This window comes from Ursus maritimus, unplaced genomic scaffold (assembly GCF_017311325.1).
Source record: "Ursus maritimus isolate PB19 unplaced genomic scaffold, ASM1731132v1 scaffold_23, whole genome shotgun sequence".
NCBI lineage: Eukaryota > Metazoa > Chordata > Mammalia > Carnivora > Ursidae > Ursus > Ursus maritimus.
Window position 1 is genome coordinate 7,266,855 of NW_024424786.1, and position 22,821 is coordinate 7,289,675.

General features: G+C 54.9%; 1 protein-coding gene across 1 annotated transcript; it reads right to left on the bottom strand.

Moving 5' to 3' along the window:
* Positions 1–810: 810 nt before the first annotated feature.
* IGSF22 (immunoglobulin superfamily member 22) lies at positions 811–18,947 on the bottom strand. Its single transcript, XM_008686913.2, has 22 exons — positions 18,180–18,947; positions 16,058–16,189; positions 15,679–15,815; positions 14,436–14,535; positions 14,314–14,353; positions 13,933–14,107; positions 13,199–13,312; positions 12,546–12,708; positions 11,632–11,904; positions 10,394–10,678; positions 9,518–9,642; positions 9,271–9,412; positions 8,822–9,118; positions 7,482–7,784; positions 6,538–6,711; positions 6,201–6,329; positions 5,292–5,588; positions 4,761–4,849; positions 4,366–4,558; positions 3,357–3,656; positions 2,267–2,596; positions 811–1,037 (listed from the first exon to the last, which is right to left on the bottom strand). Exons 1-22 carry the CDS (start codon positions 18,286–18,288, stop codon positions 967–969), a joined length of 3,978 nt encoding a protein of 1,325 aa, XP_008685135.1. The 5' UTR covers positions 18,289–18,947; the 3' UTR covers positions 811–966.
* Positions 18,948–22,821: the final 3,874 nt, after the last annotated feature.

A 22,821-nucleotide genomic window follows, 5' to 3' on the forward strand; every position in this document is an offset into this window, starting at 1 on the left:
CCTGCTGCCTGCTCCAGAATGATCCAGATTCCCTTCAAGGGTCTCCTCTCTCCTTGGCCTGTGGGCTCAGTTAAACAGCAGGGAGGAGGAAGATTGGATTGGTTGATTTGTGCTTTAGATGGGAAGCCCTGGCAAAACAATGGAGTGGAGTTACGCCACTCCAGGGGCATTTGCATCTTAATGGACAGTGCCCTGCCCCAGAAGCAGACAGGGAAGCCTTGGGTGGTGGTGAATAGCCCTTAGGGAAGAGGTGGTAGAGTTGTGGGAACGGATAGAGGAGGCTCAGTCCTATGTGGGTGGTGAGTGAATTAGTGATTTCCAAACGATACCTGGTGGGAGACAGTGAAAGAGTACGTAGAGGAGGGAGGCTCAGAGAGTCCCCTATCCTTGTTTGAAGTCTAGCAGTTTCTTACGATTTTTTTTAAAAGGGAGATTTCTGCTGTAAAACCCAAGTTTGAAACGTAGGGAGCTGGATGACCGATTCCTTCTAGCTTGAGAGGCGCTGATTCTCAAACAGTGGGACCCTGGACACTGAAGAGGCAAGGCCCTGATCCCCTCCTCTGACAACAGACCCACCTGGTGACGAAGTGGGGGGGGCACCTGAAGAAGGATGAAGCCGATCAAGACTTGCTCTCCCTTGCCCTGAGGGGAGGGGAGGCGCGCCAAGGCCCCACCAAGAAGGAGCTGGTCCCTCCCAATGTGAGTGGGTTTGGACTAAGTTCCTGGGGTCCATGCTCTGTGTGTCCCCATCCACTCCCAAGTCCACGTCTTTGGTCCCTGCTGCACATCACGCTCAGGAACAGGCAGGGGTGAACTTAGTCAATTTATTGTCCCAGGCCTCCACTGACTGTGTACATTGACAAGCAGCAGAGAGCAAACGGGGCCGCCCTCGCTGGGGCCACACACAGGATAGGCCCCGAAACCACACATCACAACATCCTCCTGATGCTTGGGCTGGGCCGGAGCTCACATGAGGTACTTAGACTTTTTCTGCAGACTCTCAGTGACTGATGCTAGAATGGACTTGTCATCTTTGTCTGAAAGAGCAAAACAAGTATTTGTCAGTGTTAATGTTGCCAGGGGGAAGGCAAACTCCAATGGCTAGACTTGCAGTTAAGGCCCCAGTTCTCAAGGTCAGCTGAGAGGGTGGGGCCAAGAGCCATAGTCATTCAGCATTTAATATTTGCCAAGCATTGCTCCAGGCATTTCTGCGTGCTATCTCATTTAAGCCTCCAAACAGCCTTAAGAAAGAGATGAGAGAACAGACTCGGCGTGGTTTGCCAAGGTCACACGGCTGGACGGTAGTGGAGCCAGGGCTCTGGGCCCATGTGCTTACAACCAGAATTAAGCTGTCAGGGATTTGTCTAGCTGTGGAATGAAAGTTGGATGTCTCCCACCATGCCTTCCCTGGCCTCGTTCTGTCATACAGTTCAGCCACCATTCTGGAGGCATCATATCATCTCAGAGCCAGACGTCTAGCTGAGCACTTGAGACCGAGCGACAGGGCGTGACTTTCCCCGAAGAGAGGCAGCTACAACAGGACAGTGATGGACTGCCATGGAGAGTTCAGGGAGTGGCAGAGGATGAGGCTGGAGAAGTCGATGTAAGGGGCAGGGGACAGTGTGGGGAGCCTTGCTGGTTGGGGTTTTCTCAAGAGGATCATGGAAAAGGGAGTTACAGCAAGAAGGGGCAGGGCAGGTCCGCTTTGCATTTCTTGAGTTCATGCTACTAGCTGTGTAGTTGCGAGGACAGAAGAGGGTGCAGGAAGAAAGAAGATCGCGCCCCTGCCTGTACGCGCATGAGCAAATGTGTGGCACGTCTGGGTGGAGGAAGGGTCTCCACTAGGTTCCCTTCAGTCCTTGCCCCATTTGTACTTCCATCTATCCTTATCCTGAACCAGTAGTTTTCAATCTTGGTTGCATATCAGAATCACCTGTCAAATCTTGTAAACATAAAAACTCCTTCCAGAACCCTGCGACAGAGATTGTGACTGGTGAGTCTGGTTTCGGCCTATTCACCAGTTTCTTTTTCAAAGGCAAGTCTACGCCCACTAAGGATTGCAGACCCCCGAGTCTGCAGAGCCAGGCACAGAACAAATGACATGGAGAGGATGGGAGAGAGGAACCAAGTACGGCCAGTTGGTGAATGTTTACACCACCTGATGGCAGAGGAAATAAAAAACGGCGCCACGAAACGGCCATCCTGCCCTCTGGACCAGGTGGGCCGCAGGGGCACCTCCCCGCCCCGCCCCGCCAGGTGCCCTCACCGTAGACCGTGAGCGCGCAGCTGCTGCGGTCCTTGCCCAACTCGTTCTCCACCAGCACACTGTACTCGCTGCTGTCCTTGAGCGTGCAGGTGGGGATGACGATTGTGCAGACGCCACTGGTGGAGTTGTACCAGAACTTGGAGTTGGCCGTGATGTTGACGTCGCCCTTGTAGAGGGTCACCGTGGGCCGCGGGTTCCCCAGGAAGGCGCAGGTCATGGTGCAGTCCTGGCCGCGCAGCACCGTGTGCGGCTTGAGCGGGGTCAGGAAGCGTGGCGCGTGGCGCCAGTCCTTCTGCTGGTACGGCTTCAGCTTGGCGCTCAGGTCCTCGACTGCGCGGGGGAGGGCGGGGGGACACGGCAGGCAGTGAGAGCGCCCAGGACCCCCGGCGCCTCCCGCCCGCTGAGAGCTCTGGAGGCGCCCCGGAGACCCAGCTCCCCGGGGAAGGGCACGCGCTAGCCACTCTGGGGTCCCGACTTGACACTGGCGTGTCCGGGGGTCCCCTTCCACCACCCTCCCGCCCCTTGTCACTCCAAGGTTCCACGATCAAAGCCAGGTGCGCGGGTTTGGGTTTTTACCCTTTTCCAGACCCGGGAGTCCTAACGTCTTGCCAGCTGCCAGCTTGCGGACCGGGCTGTTAACCGGCTGGGAACTGCCCATCCAGCCTTTCCCCAGCGTCATCTCAGCCTCCGCAGGCTCCCCTCGCCTCCATTTAGCTCCTCATTTCAAGTTTCTCCATCCTATCTTCACCCTTAATCCCTTCCCTTCCTGGACGTCACCCTCAGAGACCCTCCCCAGTCCTCACCCCCTTAGACCCCTCAGCTCCAAGGGCAGGGTCTCAGCTCCACCCCCCCAGTCATCCCCGCCCCCAAGGGCACCTCCCCACTGCCACGTTAGTCCCACCCCTCAGAGTATCCAGAAAGTATCTCTAGGCTTCGGGATCGCTACTTCTCTTCCCAGCATCCCTGACCGTGGCCTTTCCACCTCAATGGTTCTCAGATTTTACCTCCAATCTTGGGTACCCCTGGCAACGCCTATGTCATCCCTGCCATCGGACATATAACCCGAACCCCCAAGGCCACCCACACTCACTCTTGTCCTTGTTGACGAGCCAGGTGTCCTTGGAGTCCAGGGGCTCACTGTCACCGATTTCGTTCCGGGCCACGACTCGGAAGTAGTACTTCCTGCCGGGGAGTAACCCTGTCACCGTGTACTTGTTGCTGAAGACGTGGTCCGCAGCCGTGAACCAGGTGGCGGTGCTGGCATCTCGCTTCAGGATGACGTAGTGGGCCTCACTGTCCTCCTGCACGTCAGGGCTGTGGTTCCAGGTCAGAGTCACCGTGTTGGGGACCTCCTCAAACAGCCGTAGGTTTGTGGGTGGCCGCGGAAAATCTGGAACAGCCATATAAGGTCCCTCAGCCATCCTTGCGGGCCTGAAGAGTTGTGTCCCACCCCAGCCACCTGCCAAGCCCCGTGGAAGGTGGAATGGGGACTGTCTCTTCTTTGAGTCTCAGGCCGCTGGTGTTTTGGAGTCAGAAGGAACTATTTCTGAGGTGTAGACCTGCCATTTACCAGCCCTGTAAACTCTGAGACCCATTTCCTCACTTGCAAAATAGGGCTGACAATAACTCCCACCGAAATGTTGAGTAAAGTGCTTGGCACATAGTAACCATTCAATAAAAGTTTATCCCTTCATCCCTTGGGGGTTTAAGGCTTGATTATAAAGCATCTAGCCCTCACTATCGGGTCACTCCCATTTTCAATGGACTCGTCTCCATCTGCCCCTCCTGCCTCCCACTCATTTTTTGCTCTCTCTCTTCCAGTCATACTTTGCATACGCCCCAAAGCTCACCAGATACGAGTGCAGAGACTGACACAAGGGTTTGGTCCTAGTTCAATGCCTCTAGGGCTTCAGGGCATTTAGAAAAAGTGGAAACAAACCTCCCCAGGAAGGCAAGGGCCAATAATGTCTTGCTCTGTGGCACCAGAGAAGCCGTTACCACCTTCGGGTGTGACTTGACAGGGGCAGGAACTCAAGCAGCAGCGGGGAGCTCTATTTGGGAGTGTGTGCAAGGATGCCTCCCCGAGGCCTCTGTCGTACCTGCCACGCGCACGTGGATGTCATAGTACGCCTCTCCAAACTCATTCTGGAGCAAGATGCGGTACACCCCGGAGTCGGCGCGCTTGCTGCTGTTGATGAGGAACTGGGAGTGGTTCTTGCCCTTGGTGATGGTTTCCCGGCCCTTGGTAGGGATGCCATCTTTCTGCCAGATCACGTTGGGTGGTGGTGAGCCCTGCGTGGTGACGGGAGATGGCACTGGGGTCACCCAGGTGTTATCTGGGGGCAGGCCCTCTCCCACTCCACTGTCCAGGAATCTCCTGCCAGGCTCTATTGCCTGGGGTCTGGCGAGGAGCAGAGACAGAGATTATGATAGCTACAGCAGCCATCTTGGCTAAGTGGGGGGCCTGTGGGGGCCAGGGTCTGGAACGACTCACAGAGAAGGCAGCATGGATGCAGAGGGCTGTCCCAGCACGAACCACCATGTGACTCTTCAGCCGGGCGGTAAGGTCAAACTTGGGGGCAGCTGAGACGGAGGAGACAGAGGTGGGGCCATGGACCTCTCTCTCTGGAAGACTCAGCTTTAAACCTCCCCCCACAGCCTTTCCCAACCTCTCCCCCATGCTCTCACGACAGGTCATACAGACAGCTGGCAGCCCCAACACTGTGAAGCGTTTAGTTGTTCCTCCTTTGTCTTCCCCTATTAGTATGTAACACTCTAGGGCGGGTCCTGTGTCTTATTTGTTTCTATATTTCTAACACCTCCCTTGGCACACTATTTGGCATAGAGTGAGTGGGGTTTTTTGCGGGGGGGGGGGCAGGTCACCCCTAGCTCTGTCCAGGCACAAGTATGGATGACTTCTTGAGCATAGCATCACCCAGTCTTTCCCTGTGGGATGAGGTCCCAGAGAGGAAAGTATGGGGCCAGGATGTTGGGCCCTAAACCCCAACTCTGTCTGCACCCTCACCTGGCGGTGGCATGGCACGGACCCCCTCATCCAGCTCCACAGGCTCCCCAACCCCAGCCTCGTTCACAGCCCGGATTCGGAAGAAGTACTTCTGCCTCTCGGTGAGGCCCCCCACCGTGTAGCAGGTGCCCGAGATGGGGATCTTGGTGCACTTGGACCACTCCTTTGTGTCTTCAGCCCGCATCTCCAGGATGTAACCGGAGGGGGGGTCTCCCTCTGCAGGCTCCCGCCAGGCCAGGGAGATGCTGGAGTTGGAGGAATCAGACACGTGCAGACCCTGCACCAGGCCTGGGGGTTCTGGGTGGCACAGACATCCAGTTGGCCTTCTGACTCATCTGTATGCAATCCCGTGTCCAGTTCCCACACTCAGTACCCCTGACACCTAACTTCCACCGCCTCTGCCTCCAGCTCCCAGTTAACACTCAACAACCTCCAAATTCAGTTCTCTCACTGGATCAATCCTGTCACACCCCTGACACCCTCCAAATTCAACATACCCTACACCCTCAATCCCCCTATATTCGAAACTCCAGCCTTTAGCCCAACCGTCTCCACCACATCCATTCGTGTGCAGTACCCCACCTCACCTCCTAAACTCAGCACCCTCCCAACCATCTACCCTACACCCCTACCCAATCCTCAAACGTGTGTCCACGACCTTATCTAACCAGAAATACTCAGAGTTTGATAACATTTTTTTCCCCACACTGCCTCCTTGTTGTCCCCTCGATCTTTACTTGCTGACTTTCTTTTGGGTGTATCCCGTCCCTCTCTTAGGCTGGCAGCCCCCAGAAAGTGGAGACTGTGCGGCGGGGTCATCCTGTGAGACCTTCCCAGAGAAGAAATCCGCTGTCTACCTTGAAGGGGTTAATCCTACTGTGTGCGGGGGCTTGGCAGCCCCGTACTCACTGACGGGGTCCTTGGCTACCACTGAGCTGGATGCCATACTGGGCTGTCCAGGGCCTGCCTTATTCACAGCTATGACTCGGAATTCATATTCTGTGTCCTCCAGGAGACCGTCCACAGTGCACTTGGTGTCTGAAATGGGAATATGAGGGGTCGTGAGGCAGGGGGTCCATGAGATGGGAGACCAGAGAGTGAGAGGACATGAAAAGGGGGTTATGGGATGCCATGAAAACCCCCAAAGGAGTTGGGGAATGGAACACGTTCAGGCCAGCAGAGATACATAGGTCTGCCCAGCAAAGCCTCCCTTGGTCCTCCTGGGCCTCTCTCCCTAGGACCTCACCTTGGATGGGGTCCTTGTTGACTGGCACCCAGAGGTTACTGCCTTTCTTCCTCCGCTCCACAATGTAGCCAAGCACTGGAGCTCCCCCATCCTGGGTAGGGGCATTCCATGTGATGGTCATGGCGTCTTTGGTCACATCAGTCACTTGAGGCTGGGAGGCAAGCCCAGGGGGCTCTGTGGAAGACAGGGCAGAGGTTAGGAGGGGGAGCGTGTAGACGGTTGCCCACCCTATGCTGATGTCTGGCTCCCTCCTTTAAAAAACCCCTGATGATTCTTAACTGTGGTTGGACATTAAGATCAAGTGGGGAGTTAAAAAAAATGCCAACACCAAAAAACAATGTTTGGGTTTTACCTGCAGATAGTTTAATTTAATTGGCCTGGGGTGGAGGCTAGTCACTGGCATGTTTTTCAAGACCTCAGGTGATTCTACTGTGTGGCCAAGACTGAGATCACCAATTCCAATCTTCCAACCTGTGTCATTCCCAGTGCTACGGTTCTTAATGTTCCTGACACATGGAGACATGGAGACCAACTGGGAGGAGTGTAGCAAGTAGTTAATTAGCACTCATAATTAAAATGCCAAGGTTGTCAAGGGTTTTCTTTGGGAAAAAGAATAGATTCAAGGTTTTCTCTAAAGTAACATCACTCCCACTTGGATTTGGGATGATTTCTGGAATGGAGAAACAAGTGGAGTCATTTCCGTGGAATTGAACGCAGTTCTGGATATACACATGGAAGTGTGTTGTGCATGAGATCTAACTGGGAAAAGTCGAGAATTTCTGCCCAAGATGACGTTCTGTTCTTACTCTGGATTCTGTCTGTCTCATAGGATAGCTACAGAGGTGACCCCAGGAAATTCCCGCACAGACTAGCATTCCCCACTGTCTGAAGACCCCCATCCTGACCCCCGAGTTTCCCACTGAGCATGGGGCTGTCTCACTGACCAATGGGATTTCCTGCAAACACTTCCTCTGTTTCCAGCGGGTCGCTCACTCCTTCTGAATTAACTGCCAGGATACGAAACTGGTAGGCTTTCCCCTCTTCTACCTTGTTGGTGGAGAACTTCGTGAATTTACTGTCCACCTCGCCTATCTTAATCCAGGCCTTCTTGCCGACCATCCTCCGTTCCACTATGAACTGTGTCACGGGCCGCCCGCCATTGTCCTTCGGGGCCTTCCACTTCATGTGCACACAGTTCCCGGAGAGTTCCAGGAACTCCACCCGGCCCTGGGGAGGCTTGGGACGGTCTGAGGACAGAAGATAGCCATCAGAATGGGAGCAAAGGATCAGATCCCACCTGCTGGAGGTCCAGCCAGACTGGAGGACAGTTAGATTCTGAGCTTTCTGGATCCCTCGCCCTTCTCTGTGTTCACTGCCCCTCCTTGTAAGACTTGCCCAGAGGGTTGGATCCTTGGCCCCTGAGACTCTCACTTGCCTAGCAACGGGGGGACTGGGGACCTGAGGGCCCCCTGCCTCAGCTGATGTCCCCCTGTCTCCTTCCAGACAAGATCTCCCCCTCCTCTCAGTTTCCAGAACTTCAATGCTTTCTGGTATTAATAGTTCATGTTATGCTGTAATTACATGTCGGCTGGTCTTCAGCCCTTCTGGGTTGAGAGACTGCTGGGATACATGCATCTCTGTCCTCAGCACTGAGAACACAGAAGAGCTCAGTCCTGCTGCTGAATTGAATTGGAACCTAAACCTTCTGACTCCACAGCTTGGTGGCGTGTGTGTGTGTGTGTGTGTGTGTGTGTGTGTGTGTGAATGATGAGCTCGCTAAGGCCAGCTCCTCCCCTCTCCCCTTAGCCTTATGTTCAGACTCGTCCCAAATCCCATTCCTACCCCCTCCCATTCTTCCAACCTCATTTTATCCTCAACGGTACCTCCCCTCCCCTCCCCTCATTTCACTTCAACTCCCACAACTTCCCCACCAACCTCACTTCTATCCCTAAATCCCACCTCTTTCACTTCATTTCTACCTTCCAACCACGGACTCATCTCCAAGTCGGTAACAACACTTAACACTGGAAGGTCTATTAGTGTCCTGCACTCTTTGTGTCTTAGATTCACGTGAAATAGATACAAAAAACTAACAAAAACCAAATCATCCTGTTGCAGGTCAGAAACTGAGGCTTCAGAAGGTTCATAGACTTGCCCAAGGCCACAGAATTAGGAGTTCAGAAAGCGGGCTTCTGGCTGCAAAGCTAGCACTCCATCCTTTCCGCAACCCGCCACTGCAGCTCCGTCCCCGCCCCCAGCGCCGAGCAGCAGGGTCCGCCCTCACCCAGCACGCTGAGGTGCAGAGTGGCTGTGGCCGTGCCGTGGTCGTTCTTGAGCTTGAGCAGAACGAGGCCACTGTCCTCACGCACGCAGTTTGAAATGGTGAGCAGCGCCTGGTCTTCCCCGCGCTCCAGGGACACGCGTTCCTCCTCCGTCACCTCCACGCCGTCCTTGTACCACGTGACTTTGGGCAGCGGCTTCGCCCGGAAGGGCACCTTGATGTTCGCGGTGTGGCCCACCTTCACGGTCACGGGGTGCGCGGCCAGCGCCTCCAGCACCGACGGGTCGATGGTAGGTGGATCTGTGGGGCGGCGGCAGGGCAGGCTCGCCCGGCACGAATGCGGGGCGGGGCGACGAGGGGTGGAGGAGGACCCCGGGGGTGGGGGAAGAGCTCTGAGCACGTGGGCGGGCCAGGCGTGCTCGAGCTTTGCGGCTAGCGGGCGGCCACCTTACCTGCAATGAACACCGAGGCTTCGCTCTCTGCGCCCTTGGCCCGGAACGTGTACTTGCCCTCGTGCTCCGGGCCCGTGTTGGGGAAGATGAGCTTGTGCACTGCACCCTGCTTCACGATCTGCACGCCCGGCAAGTCCGTGATCTGGGAGGCGGAGGGGGGCGAGGGCGAGGGGCGGGCGTGAGTGCGAATGTGTGCCCAGTCGACCCCTTCCCTCCTTGGTCCCCTTCCCTAGCCCTTGCCTCGGACCTCCTTGCCATCCTTCAGCCACACGCCCTCCACCTTCTCGTCGTTCAGCACGACGCACAGCTCAGCCGGGCTCCCAGTGGCCGCGTGCACGTCGGACAGCCCACTCTTCACTGTGGCCAGACGCTCTGGGGAGAAAGGGAGCGGGGGCTGGGCTAGGGTGCTGGGGACAGAAGGGACTCACGGGAAAATGGCTGGTGGCCATGGCCAAGGGAAGGGCAGGGGTGCCGTGTCTATCAAAATAATTTATGATTAGCAGGAGGTTTGGAAATGGCCAATGGGTGACTGGAGAATGGTCAGTGAGGGGACTGGAGCAAGAAGATGGGAGGTTGGGGAAAAGCCAGTTGCATTGGGAAATGACCGATGGGAGGCTTATCATCAGAGGATGGTCAGTGGGGACTTGGGATGCTCAGCTGAAGAAGGGGAATAGATGGTGGGAACGCAGGTGGTTAGCAGAGTTGGGGGTTGGTTGTGGTTGTGCTAGATATGCTAGACTGTTTTTAGGGGGTGAGGGTGGTCAGGATCAGTGGGGAATGATCAGGGTTAGTGAGTAGGGGCTGGCCAGGGTCAAGGAGTATAGAATGATTAGGGCTGCTGGGGATGGTCAGAGTCTGGAAGTGAAGGATGGATAAAGTCAAGGGATTTAGGAGAGCATCTGAGAGGTGGGGTATGATCAGGGTCCAGGAAGTAGAGATGTTCAGGGCCTGGGAGGTCGGAGATGGTCAGAATTTGGGAGATGGGGGTGATCAGAGTAGGGAAGTAGAAATCGATCATGGTCTGAGGAGCGTTGGAGTCTGTAGGGGGGCGATCAGTGTCATGGTAGGGAGCTGTCAGGGTGGGGGGTATTGGACAGTGGGGACTGACGGGGTGGGTGTGTACCCTCCACGGTGACCATGGCAGTACTGTAGTATTCAGTGGGGTCTCCATCCTGCATGGCCACCACGGTGTACTCTCCACCGTCACTGAGCTGTGCGTCCTCAATGACCAGCTCGGCCCGCTTGCCCTCGTGGCTCATGCTGTACTTGGTGCTGCGCTCCAGCGGCTGCCCGTCCTTCTTCCAGTGCAGTGTCACATCCTTGGACGTCAGCTCACACTCGAGGCATGCGCGGCTCCTCTCTTTCACACGTACGTTCTTTAGGGTTCTCACAAACTTGATGGGGATGCCTGTGGACAGCGAGACCTGGATCCGACCCAACTCCGACATCCCTTTCTGCAGCTACATGCTGCTTTGCTCCTCTTTTTCATCCCAGAAACACAGGGACTTGTGACGTGGAATGTGTTTGCGTGCAACGTGCGACCCAGAGAGGTAACTGGCAGGGAGAGTCCCAGCTCTGCCCCTTATTTGCTAGCTGACTGTATGCAATGCATTCACTCCCGGAGTCTCAGTTTCCTCATATGTAAAACAGGATAACAAGTTTTACCTCCTCACAGCATGGCAGTCAATATCTCTAATGCCCCTCTGGAACTCCAGCCATAACTGCATTGTCTTTCTGGTGTCCGGGCCTTGACACATGCTGTTCTCTCTGCTGAGAATTTCCTCTCTTCTTTTCCCTTTGCTGAAAGCTAAACTCCTTTTTGTTCTTCTTGGTAAGAAGAAGCTTGGCCATCACCTCATCACATCCTTTCTGACATCACCTAGTGGTGCCCCTTCTTTGGGTTCCCACAGCCTCTGTGCCTCCCTCCATCACAGCCATGATGATGCCATGTCACATGTGTCAAGGGTGGTTCACATGTGTGGCATGCTTCTGGGCGTACCCACCATCATGCGTAACTCTCCAAAAGTGCTCTCATGTAAGAACACGCATGGTTAGGAGGGATGTGCTAGAATTATGAGAATAGAGCCAGAAGGGCTACTAATTTCTTGACCCATGACCTCCAGCTGATAATAAGACCCCAGTGTGTCTTGACTCCTTGCTTGAGAACTTATGTTCTGATTCCATTTTCACCCCTGCCTCCCCCACGACTCTAGGAGTTAGTGAAGAGAATGCTGTGTCTTTCTAGTACCCATCACCGGGCTTTGCAAGGAGACATGGATGGAGGGATGGATGGATGGATGCCCACATGGAGGTGGCTGTGGCATGAGGCCCACCCCTCAAGCTCCGGGCCCAACCACTCACGGTCAATAGTGAGCTGGGCCTTCTGTACCAGGTCCCCCACCTCAGCAGAGAACTCGCCGGTGTCACACAGTCTGGCATCCTTAATCTTAAGCGTGTGGGTCAGACCATCCTCAGACACCGTGATTTCGTACTTTTCGTCCCTCTTCAGCTCCTTCCCGTTGAACTTCCACACAAAGTTAGGCACTTTCTTGGAGAGGCGGATCTCAAACACAGCTGTCTGGCGCTCTGTCACCTTCACTGGCTTCATCTCTCCCAAGAACTTTAGTGGCTCATCTGTGGAAGAGGAGGAGGGGCGCTCGCTGGGCTGCAGCCCTGGTCTCCCCTGAGGGGTGGGACGATGAAAGGGGCATGGAGACTCAGGGGTCACTGGTCCCCTGTAGCCCAGAACTGGGGATAGCATCCTTCCTTTCATTCTGCCTGTGACCCCCTCCCATGATGTTCATATGGTCTCCCCCCCAGTGATGTTAACACAGCAATTTTACAAAGCACTTACGCACTTCAATATGTGCCAGGCACTGTTCTAGCCAATTTGCATATGCTAATGCATCCAATTCCCATATAGGTAGATTTTGCTATTCTTCCCCATTTTACTGATGGGGAAACCAAGGCAAATAGACGTTAAATAACTTGTCCCAAATCGCAAGCTCATAGTGACAGAAGCTGGGGTTTGAACCCCACTAGTCTAACTCTGGAGACTGTACGTTTAACCACGATGCCACACTGCCCCATGGCACTTACTATCTCATAGTCCTCTCCCCATGTTTCCCTCCTCCATTGACGCCCATCCCCATGCAGTCCTCAACTGCATAGCCCCACAGTCCTCTTTCCCATATCCCCATGGACCCCATCCCTGGCTATTCCTCCCTTGACCCTGACTGTGTCCTCTTTGTTCCCCCTGATGCCCACATTCATACCCAGCACTGTGAGCTCTGCTCTCATCCGCTTGTCACCCACGGACAGGCTGTAGATGCCTGCGTCATTCATGTTCACGTTGGTAATAACCAGCATGTACTTGGTGCCCATCTGCTTCACATCATACTTGCCTAGGGAGTACTGGATCCTCAGTGGTTCATTACCCTGCCTCGTGAAACAGGTAGAAGAGTCGATGAAGGACTTCAGGAGGAGACTTCCAGAGGTCCCCATTCCCCAAGGCCAGCCTGAGCTGGAGGGTGCCATGTCTACCTCTCTAAGATCCTCAGACACACCACAGACCCCTGAGACCTCTTTAGCCTCATCTTCTGGCCCAGTGGGACCCAGGATGCCTGCTTCCCCTGAGACCTGAACTCTTAATGTGACCTTCAGAGCTTCCTAACCCAGACTTTTCAGATGGGTAGATTGAGGCATAGAGAGAGGAAGGTAATGGTCTCAAATCAAAAAGCAAAGTGATGGAATAGCTAAGAACAGAGCCCAGCTCCCAGCCAGTTTCAATCATACCAGGAGGCATCCTCTTGCTGGGATGGAAGAGAGGACCCGGCTGATGGATAATGAGGGGGCTCTGTGAAGGGAGGAGGTGCAGAGAGGAAATGATATTGCCAGGGCAGGCCCTGCCTAGGTGCCCCCCCCCCACCTTCATCCATGTCATCTTGACATTGGGGTCCTTCAGCTCCATGATGCAGTCAAAGACCACAGTGGTGTCAATCTTGGTCTCTATGTCTTCCAGGGGCTTCAGAATCCGGATGGTCTGTGAGATTGTGATAATAAAATGGAAGGCGTCAGGGACATCTGGAGCCTGACCAGTCTGTTAACCCAATTCTGGAGGAGCCCCCTAAAGGTCTGGGGAGAAATGACTAGGCTGATTGGAGACCTGCGCTTCCCCCACTTGCTGCCACTGAAAGCCTGCAAGACTTGGGGGGAGACAGATATGATGGACGATAAGAAATGAAGCAGCACTTGCAGAACGGTCACTATGTACCTGGGCCCATTACATAACTCCTCTAATTCCACACCACTAGGTGTGGATGCTTAATAATCTTGAGTTGGTTGAAACAAACGAAAGAGGAAGGTAGATTTCTCATTTTGCAAATGAGAAACTGAGGTTCGGAGAGATGCCCAAGTTCACATAGTTAATAAGGCAACAGAAATGGGCTTTGAACCCAGGGCTGTCTGACTTCAAAGTCCATGCCAACACATCAGGGGTAGTAGAGAGGGAAATAGAAGGACAGTGAATTCCTTTCCTGCTCTTGCCTTTGAGCGCGTGCGTGCAGGGTGGAGGGGCCTTGCCACTGGGAGACACACAGGCACTAGCACTTTTGGAGACCCAGACCCCTGCCTGCAGACCCCCGCCCCACTATGGGCACTGACCTCCACCTCCACTTTCTTCATCTCTTTGAGCTTCTTGAGCAGCCCCCGGAAGTCAGTGAAACCGTACTCCATGCAGACCTTCTCAAAGTCCTTCTTGGGCACCTTGGACAAAATCTCCAACATCTCTTTCTCACCTATCCCCTTCTTCTGCTTCTTCTTGGGAGCAGGGGGTGCCCTGGGAGGAGGTGGGTGCCAAGCTTGGACTCAGCACCTCCCTCTGAAGACAGAGGGGGCCTCTCCTACCCTTGTGATTCCCCTCCCTACTTCATGGGTTCTTGGACCCTGGGCCATTAACTCAGGGCCCTGCCGAAAGGCTTTCCGGAAGCTCTACCCTGGAGAGTGGAGGGACAGCACCTAGGCAGAGGGGCCTCCCAGCCTCACCTCTTCTTCAACATCTTTTTAAAATCCATTTTCTCTTGACCTGAAGACACAGAAATGGACAGGGTCAGACAGGGGGAGTCTGGTCCCTAAGAGGAAAGGCCAGGAGGAGGGAGCTCACTCACCTTCTGTCACCAGCAAGGACACAGTGTAGATGGCATCTGCATGGTCATTGCTTGCAATGCACTTGTAGTTGTCAGAGTCATCGGAGGTCAGTGGCTCCAGCTGTATCAGAGTCCAGCCATTAGTGAGGGAAGGGGGGACCCCAGGGAGACTCTCTGTGAGAAGGCAGAGGAGGGCATGGGGGTGGGTGGGAGAGGAGCTGAGTGTTGGGCATAGGCGTGGAGGACCGAGCAGCCTCTACGATTTGGAGGTTCCAGGTAGTAGTCGTGCGAGTGTGTGTGTTCGTAGCCTGATTCTGCATGGGATTCTCCTTGGCTGTTAGCTAGAAGTCAGGGACTTCCTCTGAGTTGTAACTATGTGCATTTTCTACACTGGGATGAGTATTCCTTCCTCTAACACACACTTACTCCTCTGCACCAGGCACTGGGCTGCGTCTGAGGAAGCTGGTGAGTTAGGCTTCCTCGGTGCATGCAGCATGGCCCTTACAGCCCAGTGGGGCTTCAGAAGGTGCTTGCGGAATGAATGAATTTGTGGAAGGGGTGGCCAGGAGGCAGACCCTGGGGCAGCTTGTGTGTGCTCTGTGGGGCTGAGGGTCCAGTAATGGGACCGTGGGAGGAGAAGGAACTGAGTTCTGTCTGTGGGGGAGAGGGGAGGCTCTTTGCCTTTCACCGTGGTAAGTCCTGGCAGGACCCACTGGGACAGGTCTCCACCTGACCCATCCCTCCTTTTCCTCAAGGGTCTGGAGCTAAAGGTTGCAGAAGCTAGTTACATCTAAAGATGATCAGCCCTTGGTGAGAGTCTTCCGGAAGGCTCCCTGAAGAGCCCAGGAACCCTGACCCTCACCCCTACGCTGTGCTCAGTTCCTCCCTCTGCCCCCTCCGTCTGCATTTAGCCCGGCTCCACCCACCACGGGCCCGCCCCTTCTAGCCACGCCCACACTTTTTGCCTGGCTTCTCTTCTGGCTCTCTCACCTCTGGAACAGCGAGGTCTCTTCCGGTTGGGCCAGCCCCGCCTAGGCTTTGCCCTAGCTCTGCTTCATCTAGCCCCTGATTTTGGTTCCCTGCTTACTCTAGCAACGCCTCAAGGTCCTCATTCGGCTTCTCTTATCCTGCCGCTCCTCTAGGGCAATGACAGCCTCTCTTCCCATGGCCCAGTTCTCTTGTCCACAAGGGGGGCTGCGACATGCCCTGGGGTCCCTGCCCCTGGCCTCATCCGTAACTGGATCTCAGGCTCGGGTCCCCGCACCTTCAGCACGTGCTCCTTGTTAATGCTGTCGTAGAACATCTTGGCCGTCTCCTTGATGGGGATGCCGCTCTCTCTCTTCCAGGAGATGTTGGGTTTGGGGTTCCCCCGCACCCGGGCTCGGAACACGGCTTTATCCCCTGCAGTGGGCATGGGACACAAGTTCACCTCCTAGTCTCCAGGCCAGACCTTCTGCCTGCACCCCGCCTCCTCCCAGGGATCTCATGTCCGCCCAGGGCAGGGAGGGATCCTAAGCCTGGCGCAGCCAGAGTTCGTGAACTGGGGGTCAGTGGTGGTGGTGGTGGTGGGGGGTGCTGGTTGGGGCACTGGGAGAAGAACGGGAAGCAGTTAGGGGCGTGGGAAGACACGGGGAGGGACGCACCCTCAGGCGCGGTGACCGGGTGAGGTTTCTCCGCGAACTCTGGGACGCTCTCGCCCGGCGGGATGTCAGAACTCCGAGTGACCAAGCTGAAGAACTCTACAGTGCTCGAGGACTTCCTTGTCACGACTTCCTCTGTGGCGGCAGGCGAGAGGTCAGAATGGGCTCCAGGCGGAGCTCAGCCCAGGATTGGAGGGCTGATCTTTTCTTGACGGGACAATGGAGCATTTTAGGCCAGTGCGGGGACTTTGGCCGGGGAAAGAGGACTTCGAGTCAGTGGGTCTTTGTGTTATGGCGAATTTCAAACACCAGGGGGAGCCAACTCCTCTTACCTTCATTGGACCACATTATTGGGTCCTATTTTTTTTTAAAGGAGACTTATGGGGGGGGGGTGTTCTTGATCTCTTGGGCTTCTCTCCTGGAAGTTCTGGTCCCCCAGGAGCCTTAAGAGGGGCCGGGGCCTTCTGTTTGGGAGGCCTGGTAGCTTAGTTGAGCTCTGCTGTAGGCCTTCCCCCTGCCCTTCTGTGGTTCAGCATTCACTGCTAGGGCAGTAGTGATTTTTAAGTGAGCGAGAGGAAACATTCCCACTCCAGAGGGGCTGTATGTGGGAATATCCTTACCCGAGAGAGCAGCTTCAACGCGGTAAGGTAACTGTATATTTGGAAAATGAAAAGTTGTATTTTCAGCATAAACTGCAGAAAATCTTGTTGGCTGGTGAGCTGACAGTTAATAAATACAATCGGTGTGATTCATGGAGCACTTTCCTTGGGTCAGGAACTGTGCTAAACGCATTTCAGAGATTATTTTATCCAGTCCTCACCCTACCCCAGTGAAGGAGGTGCCTTCGTTATCCCCGCTCTTCTGAAGGACTGAGATGCGAAAAAATGTCTTTTAAATCGCAATCAGAGGCCTCAGACGAGAGTGTGCCAGCTGCCCCTGACCTGCAGTTGGGTGTTATTTGACTTCTTCGAGGCTTAAACAAAAAGTAGCCTTATGTCTAAAAATTGAGAGATGTCACATAAAAATTCAGATTTCTGCAGTCTCAGCACTGAGCTCATACTCCCCTATGGCAACGGTCAGTGGGTGGTGAATAGTGGGGGCCCCTTTAGGTGGGGCATGTCCTCTGCAGTTCACCGCAGTCTTTTTGCTGCACTGGCATTCCCTGCCTGGACCCTGTTGGCGGGGGTTTAAACGCCGGCTGCATGCTAGAATCTCTGCAGAGCTTGAAAAACAAGCAAACAAAAACACACCTGATTTGGCAGTTGGGGCAGACTTACGTGTTGCTCTTTTTGCGTTCCCCTTCTTCTGTCCCCGCTACACTAAGATAATTGTAATGTGCAGCCAGGGCTGCGAGTCACTGCTATCATCACGTAAGGATGCAACTTCTGGTCTCGAGTCCCAGTCATTGCGCTTGCCCCGCCTCCCTGACCAGGAGGAGTCCATATAGAGCGTTCATCTGGCCCTGACCTCTGTGCACGGAGGAGCTGGAGGGACTCTGTCCCTCCAGGACTTTGAGGGAGGGGCAGTGACCCGGAGGAGATATTGGATAGCCTGGCCCCTGGCCATCTTTTAATCACTTTCCACTAGAGACATGACTAAAACAATCTGTTCTGCTCTGAGACCATTTCTCAGCTTTCCCTTGGATCCGCTCTCCCCCAAGTCTGGTCCCCAAGGGTTGAGAGCCTGGAAGCTTAGGTCACTTGTTTATGCGTTCATCCTCTCTCCACTGGCGGCTCCACATCTATTTCTGAAGTGGAGCGGGGTCAGCATTACTCGGATCTAGGAAGGTAGCTGCTTCCCGAACTTCCTCTGTGGCTGCAGTTCTGCCATCGGAGATGCGCCCACCTGCCTATGGCCCTGATCTCCTCAAGCAATTAAGTTCATCAGGCACTCATACACCTTCACGTGAGTGACTTTTCCTAAGCTGTTTTCTAGAAGATCTGGTCTGTGGGTAAACATCCCACTGGCTTAAGCTTTATCAAAGCACAGGTTAGGAGAGGGTTGTTCTTTGTATCTTGGGCTCCTGAGGGGCCCTGTACTCACAAAGCCTGAGGCCACCCAGGGAGTGGATGAGGAGGAAGAAAGGCTGCCCTATCCCAATCCCCCTCCCACCCAGTCTACTTGCCTCCCACGATCTTGGTTGTCTGGGAGAAGGTCTGCATGTGGGTGGTGGAGCTGGAGAACTCCATGGACACGTGCTCCTGCCGCATCTGCTGGTGGTGAATGGTCGTCATGGTGACAGCAGGCGTGGGCACTCACCTGGGAGGACCAGGGAGGGGATGAGGCCACGAAGGACAAGGAAGGGAATAGGAGAGAGATCCAGAGAGGTTATTCTGCATGTGTGTGCGTGAGTGTGTGTGTGTGTGTGTGTGTGTGTGTGTGTGAAGGGACAGGGCAGGTGGGCACAAGGGGAGATGGCTGTGCACAGGGGAGGGTGAGGGGAAGCCTCTTCTCTCTGGCCTTTCTTTTCTTCCCTTCATATCTCACCTTCCCAGGATGGTTACAAGGACCTATGGGCCTGTCACCCACCAAGTAATCCCAAACCATTCCAAGTCTCCGGGGGGGGGGGGCGGAGAATGTAGGGCTTGGATTTACCCAGGGAACCAAGTAAAGCCCAGGGGGAGCTGAGGATACATATTGATAGCTACATGGAGCTAGGGAGGTGGTGCTGGATATTTCATCAGGAGGGAATGAAGTCAGACCTAAGAAGGAACTTCCTGACTAAGCCATACTTCACTGGGCCTTAAAAGGAAGCTGGGGATTTTTCTCATGAGCCCTGGGGACCCCTGGCATTGGTGGAATGCCAAGACAGAAGATAGCATGTCTGCTTTCATTTGTGACTGGGTAAAGATAGAGGCTGAGCTTTCATTTCTTTTCTTTTCTTTTTTTTTTTTTAAAGATTCAGCGAGACAGGGAACACAGCAGGGGAGTGGGAGAGGAAGAAGCAGGCTCCCAGCGGAGGAGCCCGATGTGGGACTCGATCCCAGATCCCGGAACGCCGGGATCACGCCCTGAGCCGAAGGCAGACGCTTAACGACTGCGCTACCCAGGCACCCCTGAGCTTTCATTTCTTATACTTAAAAAAAAAAAAAAAGTGGTAATTCAATCCCATAGTTAATAAAACAATATAAACATCTTTATGAAGAGGCTCCCTCCAATTCCTAAGCCCCGATCTCCCAACCCTCCCCCAACATGTGACCACTTGTGGTCTCTCAGCTCCTTCCGGAGCTCCTTCATGCAAATACGAGTACGCTTTATCCTTGTCCCCTTTTTGCACTTCAGGGAGCCCACTATATACACTCTTCAGCCCTTTCTTTTTCACTTAATACATCCCGGCGACCTCTCCATACCAGTTCATAGAGCCTTTCCTCATTCTTGCGAACAGCTACACAGTATTTCGGGGGATGGCTGTCCCATTTTTATTTAACCAGCAGGGCAGTTTTTCCGTATGAGGAAACGGATGTCTGAGAGGAATCACCTGTTCAAGGTCGTTCAGACTAAAATCCTGGCCTCTTGACTCCCAGTCCACTGCCCTTCCAAGGGACCCAAGAGCCTGGTTCTGAGCCAGTTAGAGGCTAAACTTCACCTCCCCGCTGTGATAGATCTCTGCCCGGCCTGCTTCCGTCTCTGAGCTCTGAGACTGTCACCAGCTAGACCCCAAGAGCTGACCTTTACTCCTCACCTGCTTGTACCCACTGAAACTTTGTCCCACACTTCCTTTAAGTTCTTCTTTCCAGCTTATCTCTTAACTCAGGCAAAAGACCCGAGGGGCCTAACATCCCGTGATAGAAACCGAAAGAACCGTCAAGCGGTAACGATTGCCTGGACGGGAGCTTGGGCGGCCCAGACCACCCAGACCAGTTTGAGCTTAAACCCCAACTCACGCCTGCGCAGATGGACCATGGAGTGACCGACAGCTACCTTTAGCTCATTAGAATACTAAAATCTCCACCCAAGGAGGAGCCTCAGCGTCATTTACATACAATATACGTATGAGCATTTTTCCTTAAAGCGCATGCGCGACCTAATGCCGGCCTCTACGTAGGAGGACAAGGCTCCCCTAACTAACTATTCACCCTAACCCCCAATAAAAGAAACCCACTCGCCCTTGCTCAGGGAGTCACGGCACTGGAAGTTGTTCCCCATGATCTCCTTACTTGCTGCAAATAAAGTTTCCTTTGTGTGAAATTCACCTGGTGTCGTTTCTCCCTGTGACTCACCAAGGAGCCCACTCATGTGAGTTAGGTTACTCTGGCCGTCCTGCTCTGGGCTCCGAAGCGAGCAGGCGCTGCCCCTTCTTGGGGAAAGAGGGGAGCCTTACCTTTGTGTGACCAGTTCCTCCTAACCCTTGAATGCTGTGTCCACGGCTTTGGGCGGTGCAGCTGTGCCCGGGCTATCGGCGAGCTGGTCTCCTTCTTCTTTTGCCCCAACAGTGGAGCCACCAGGAGTCACGGGTTCCTTAAATGTCTGGCCCCTTGGGGGCGATCCCTTACTGAGGCCCTACAGCTGCCCCAGCTACACTGGCACACTGCTTTGGGGGGAGGGGAGTGGGGGGAGGGAGGCTGGAGCCAGGCTGGAGGAAATGTTGGGGACCAGGCGTGTGGGCAGGAGTCTGAAGGTGGTGGTCCAGGGTCCTTCTGTTCCCTTTCGGCAGAGGTTTTGGTTCTCACTGCTGGTGGGTGGGACCTCTCTGAGCCGAGCGGCTCAGGGCAGTGTGTGTGTGTGTGTGTGTGTGTGTGTGTGCGCGCGCGCGCGCGCACGCACATACACACGCATATGTACATGTGCCCACAGCCCAGTGGGGCCGGGGTCAAGGAAGTCGGCCATTTCGCAGAAGCCCTGGGTGCACCATCTCATTGGACTCTATGTCTGGAGAGCTTGAGTGGGCTTCCAGGGCCACCCCAGGGGGAGGAGATAGAAATGTTAGCTCCCCTCCCCCTTCCCTCTCCTACAGCTCAAACCTCGTCTGGGTAGAGGGTAGAGGCCCACTGTCCATGGCTGGACAGCATGCCCCCCCTGCTCTGGGACCTGCATCCCAGCTGTTCAAGCCTCTCCCTGTTGCTTCCTCATTGTCTGTAGTATAGCTGCATGCTTGGACCCTTGACCAACCCACATTAAATTCTGGTACCTTGTAAGGACCCACTGGCTGGTCAGCAGCCCTGCCCTGGACCCTCACATGCCCTGAAATGACTCCACCTGTCAGCAACAGCATCACAGCTACTTTTGCTGCCTCCCTGAGGTCAGGGGTAAGAATAGAGCAGGAGTGTCCTGATAGCTCAGGATCTGAGCCCTGGGGCAGAGTATCCCGGCCCCTTGGGAGAGGCTACTCTCAGCCCCGGCCTTACAAGGGAAATTTCCAGGTTGCAGCTGCTGTTGGGACCTGTAGGGCTCACAGGATAAGTGGGTGGGCCAACAGGGAGGGGGCTGGGTGTGACCTGAAAGTCTCCCTGCCCTAGCTTTGGCCTCTCTGGCCCATCTGTCAGAGCTGGTGGCCTGACAGACACTTCGCCTTCTCTGGAAGTCTCCCACACCTGTCCTTGAGGCTCCCCATGGTCCAGGGCTCCTGGACGGGTTCGGGAGGGGGATGGTGCAGGAGAATCCTGCCAAAATCAAATGGATTTGGTCTATACTTCCAGTCTTCACGGAGGGGGGAGGGGCACCAGGGAGCTTGAGAGGGTGTGTGTGTGTGTGTGCACGCAGAGGGTGCACAAAGACCACGTTACAGGGAGGCAGGGACGGGGAGAGGCAATCACACAGACCCAGGGGGCTAGTTTTGCTCAAAATGCTCCGTTTATTGCTCTATTCAATGACCACGAGCAAATTATAAAAAGACACCAAATGTCTCTGTCTGCCGTGGAATAAATATTTAAAGTCAGCAATAAAAACACGTGGCTCCGAGATAACACATGTTGCCAAGAGTCATGCACGCCCTGCTGCCGGGCTCTCAACACACGCATGGACACAGGAACACGCGGAGCGACACGCAGCGAGACTGCTGGGACGGCTTTCCCACAGGGACACAGAGCAATGTTGCACACAGATCTGGGGCCCAAACCCCACCCCACCCTCAGAGCTCCCCCTTTTCCCACACCCACCGGGGCCCAGGTCCTCTGGGTTCACAGCCCCCCTCTGTCCCCTTCCCCGCCACAATGCCTCACAGGCTGGTCACTGCCTCCTGAGGGCATCTGACACCACGAGGTCACTCTTGCTGTGACACTCCCCCCGCCACCCCAACCCAGAGACCTCTCCCCCCAGCTGAGATCTCTCCGCCAACTCCTCAGGAGCACCCCATGCGGTCCCCATAACTGGGGCAAAATGCAATCTGCCACTTGGGAAGTGGGGGTGGGGGCCCGAGGCAGCGCCTCTGCCTGGGCTGCTTTGGGGCTGGAGCTCATGACCCCTTTCCCGGGCTGAGGAGACACAGTGTCCGGTACAGACAGCAGAGATGGATGGACAGACAGACAGGCTGTGGCAGGACGCTTGGAGTGCGGCACAGAAACGTTTTGGGTCAAGTAGCAATGGAACCATCGTTAAAAACTGAGGCCCCAGGTCTGCATGGCGTGGGTCAGGCCCTGGAGCCCCAGGCCTGGCCTGGCACATCCCTCCCCACCCTGCCCCCCTCCCCAGTATGTACAGCAGGAAGAGCTATGTTGGGGGGGCAAGGGCCAGGCCAAGGCTGACAGAGGAGGGAAGGAGGGAGGGAGGGAGCAGACTGAAGAGAAGGAAGCAGGAGGGGCACGGACGGGGCGGGGGGGGGGGGGGGGTGT

What these genes read in the sequence shown, in the direction of transcription:
- IGSF22 (XM_008686913.2), bottom strand. Translation starts at nt 18,288, where the DNA reads ATGACGACCATTCACCACCAGCAGATGCGGCAGGAGCACGTGTCCATG. An exon ending in TGCCATGGTCACCGTGGAGG is followed by an intron (nt 9,643 to 10,393) that starts GTACACACCCAC and finishes CTTTCTCCCCAG; the next exon opens with AGCGTCTGGCCACAGTGAAG. An exon ending in GCATCCATGCTGCCTTCTCT is followed by an intron (nt 4,559 to 4,760) that starts GTGAGTCGTTCC and finishes GTCACCACGCAG; the next exon opens with GGCTCACCACCACCCAACGT.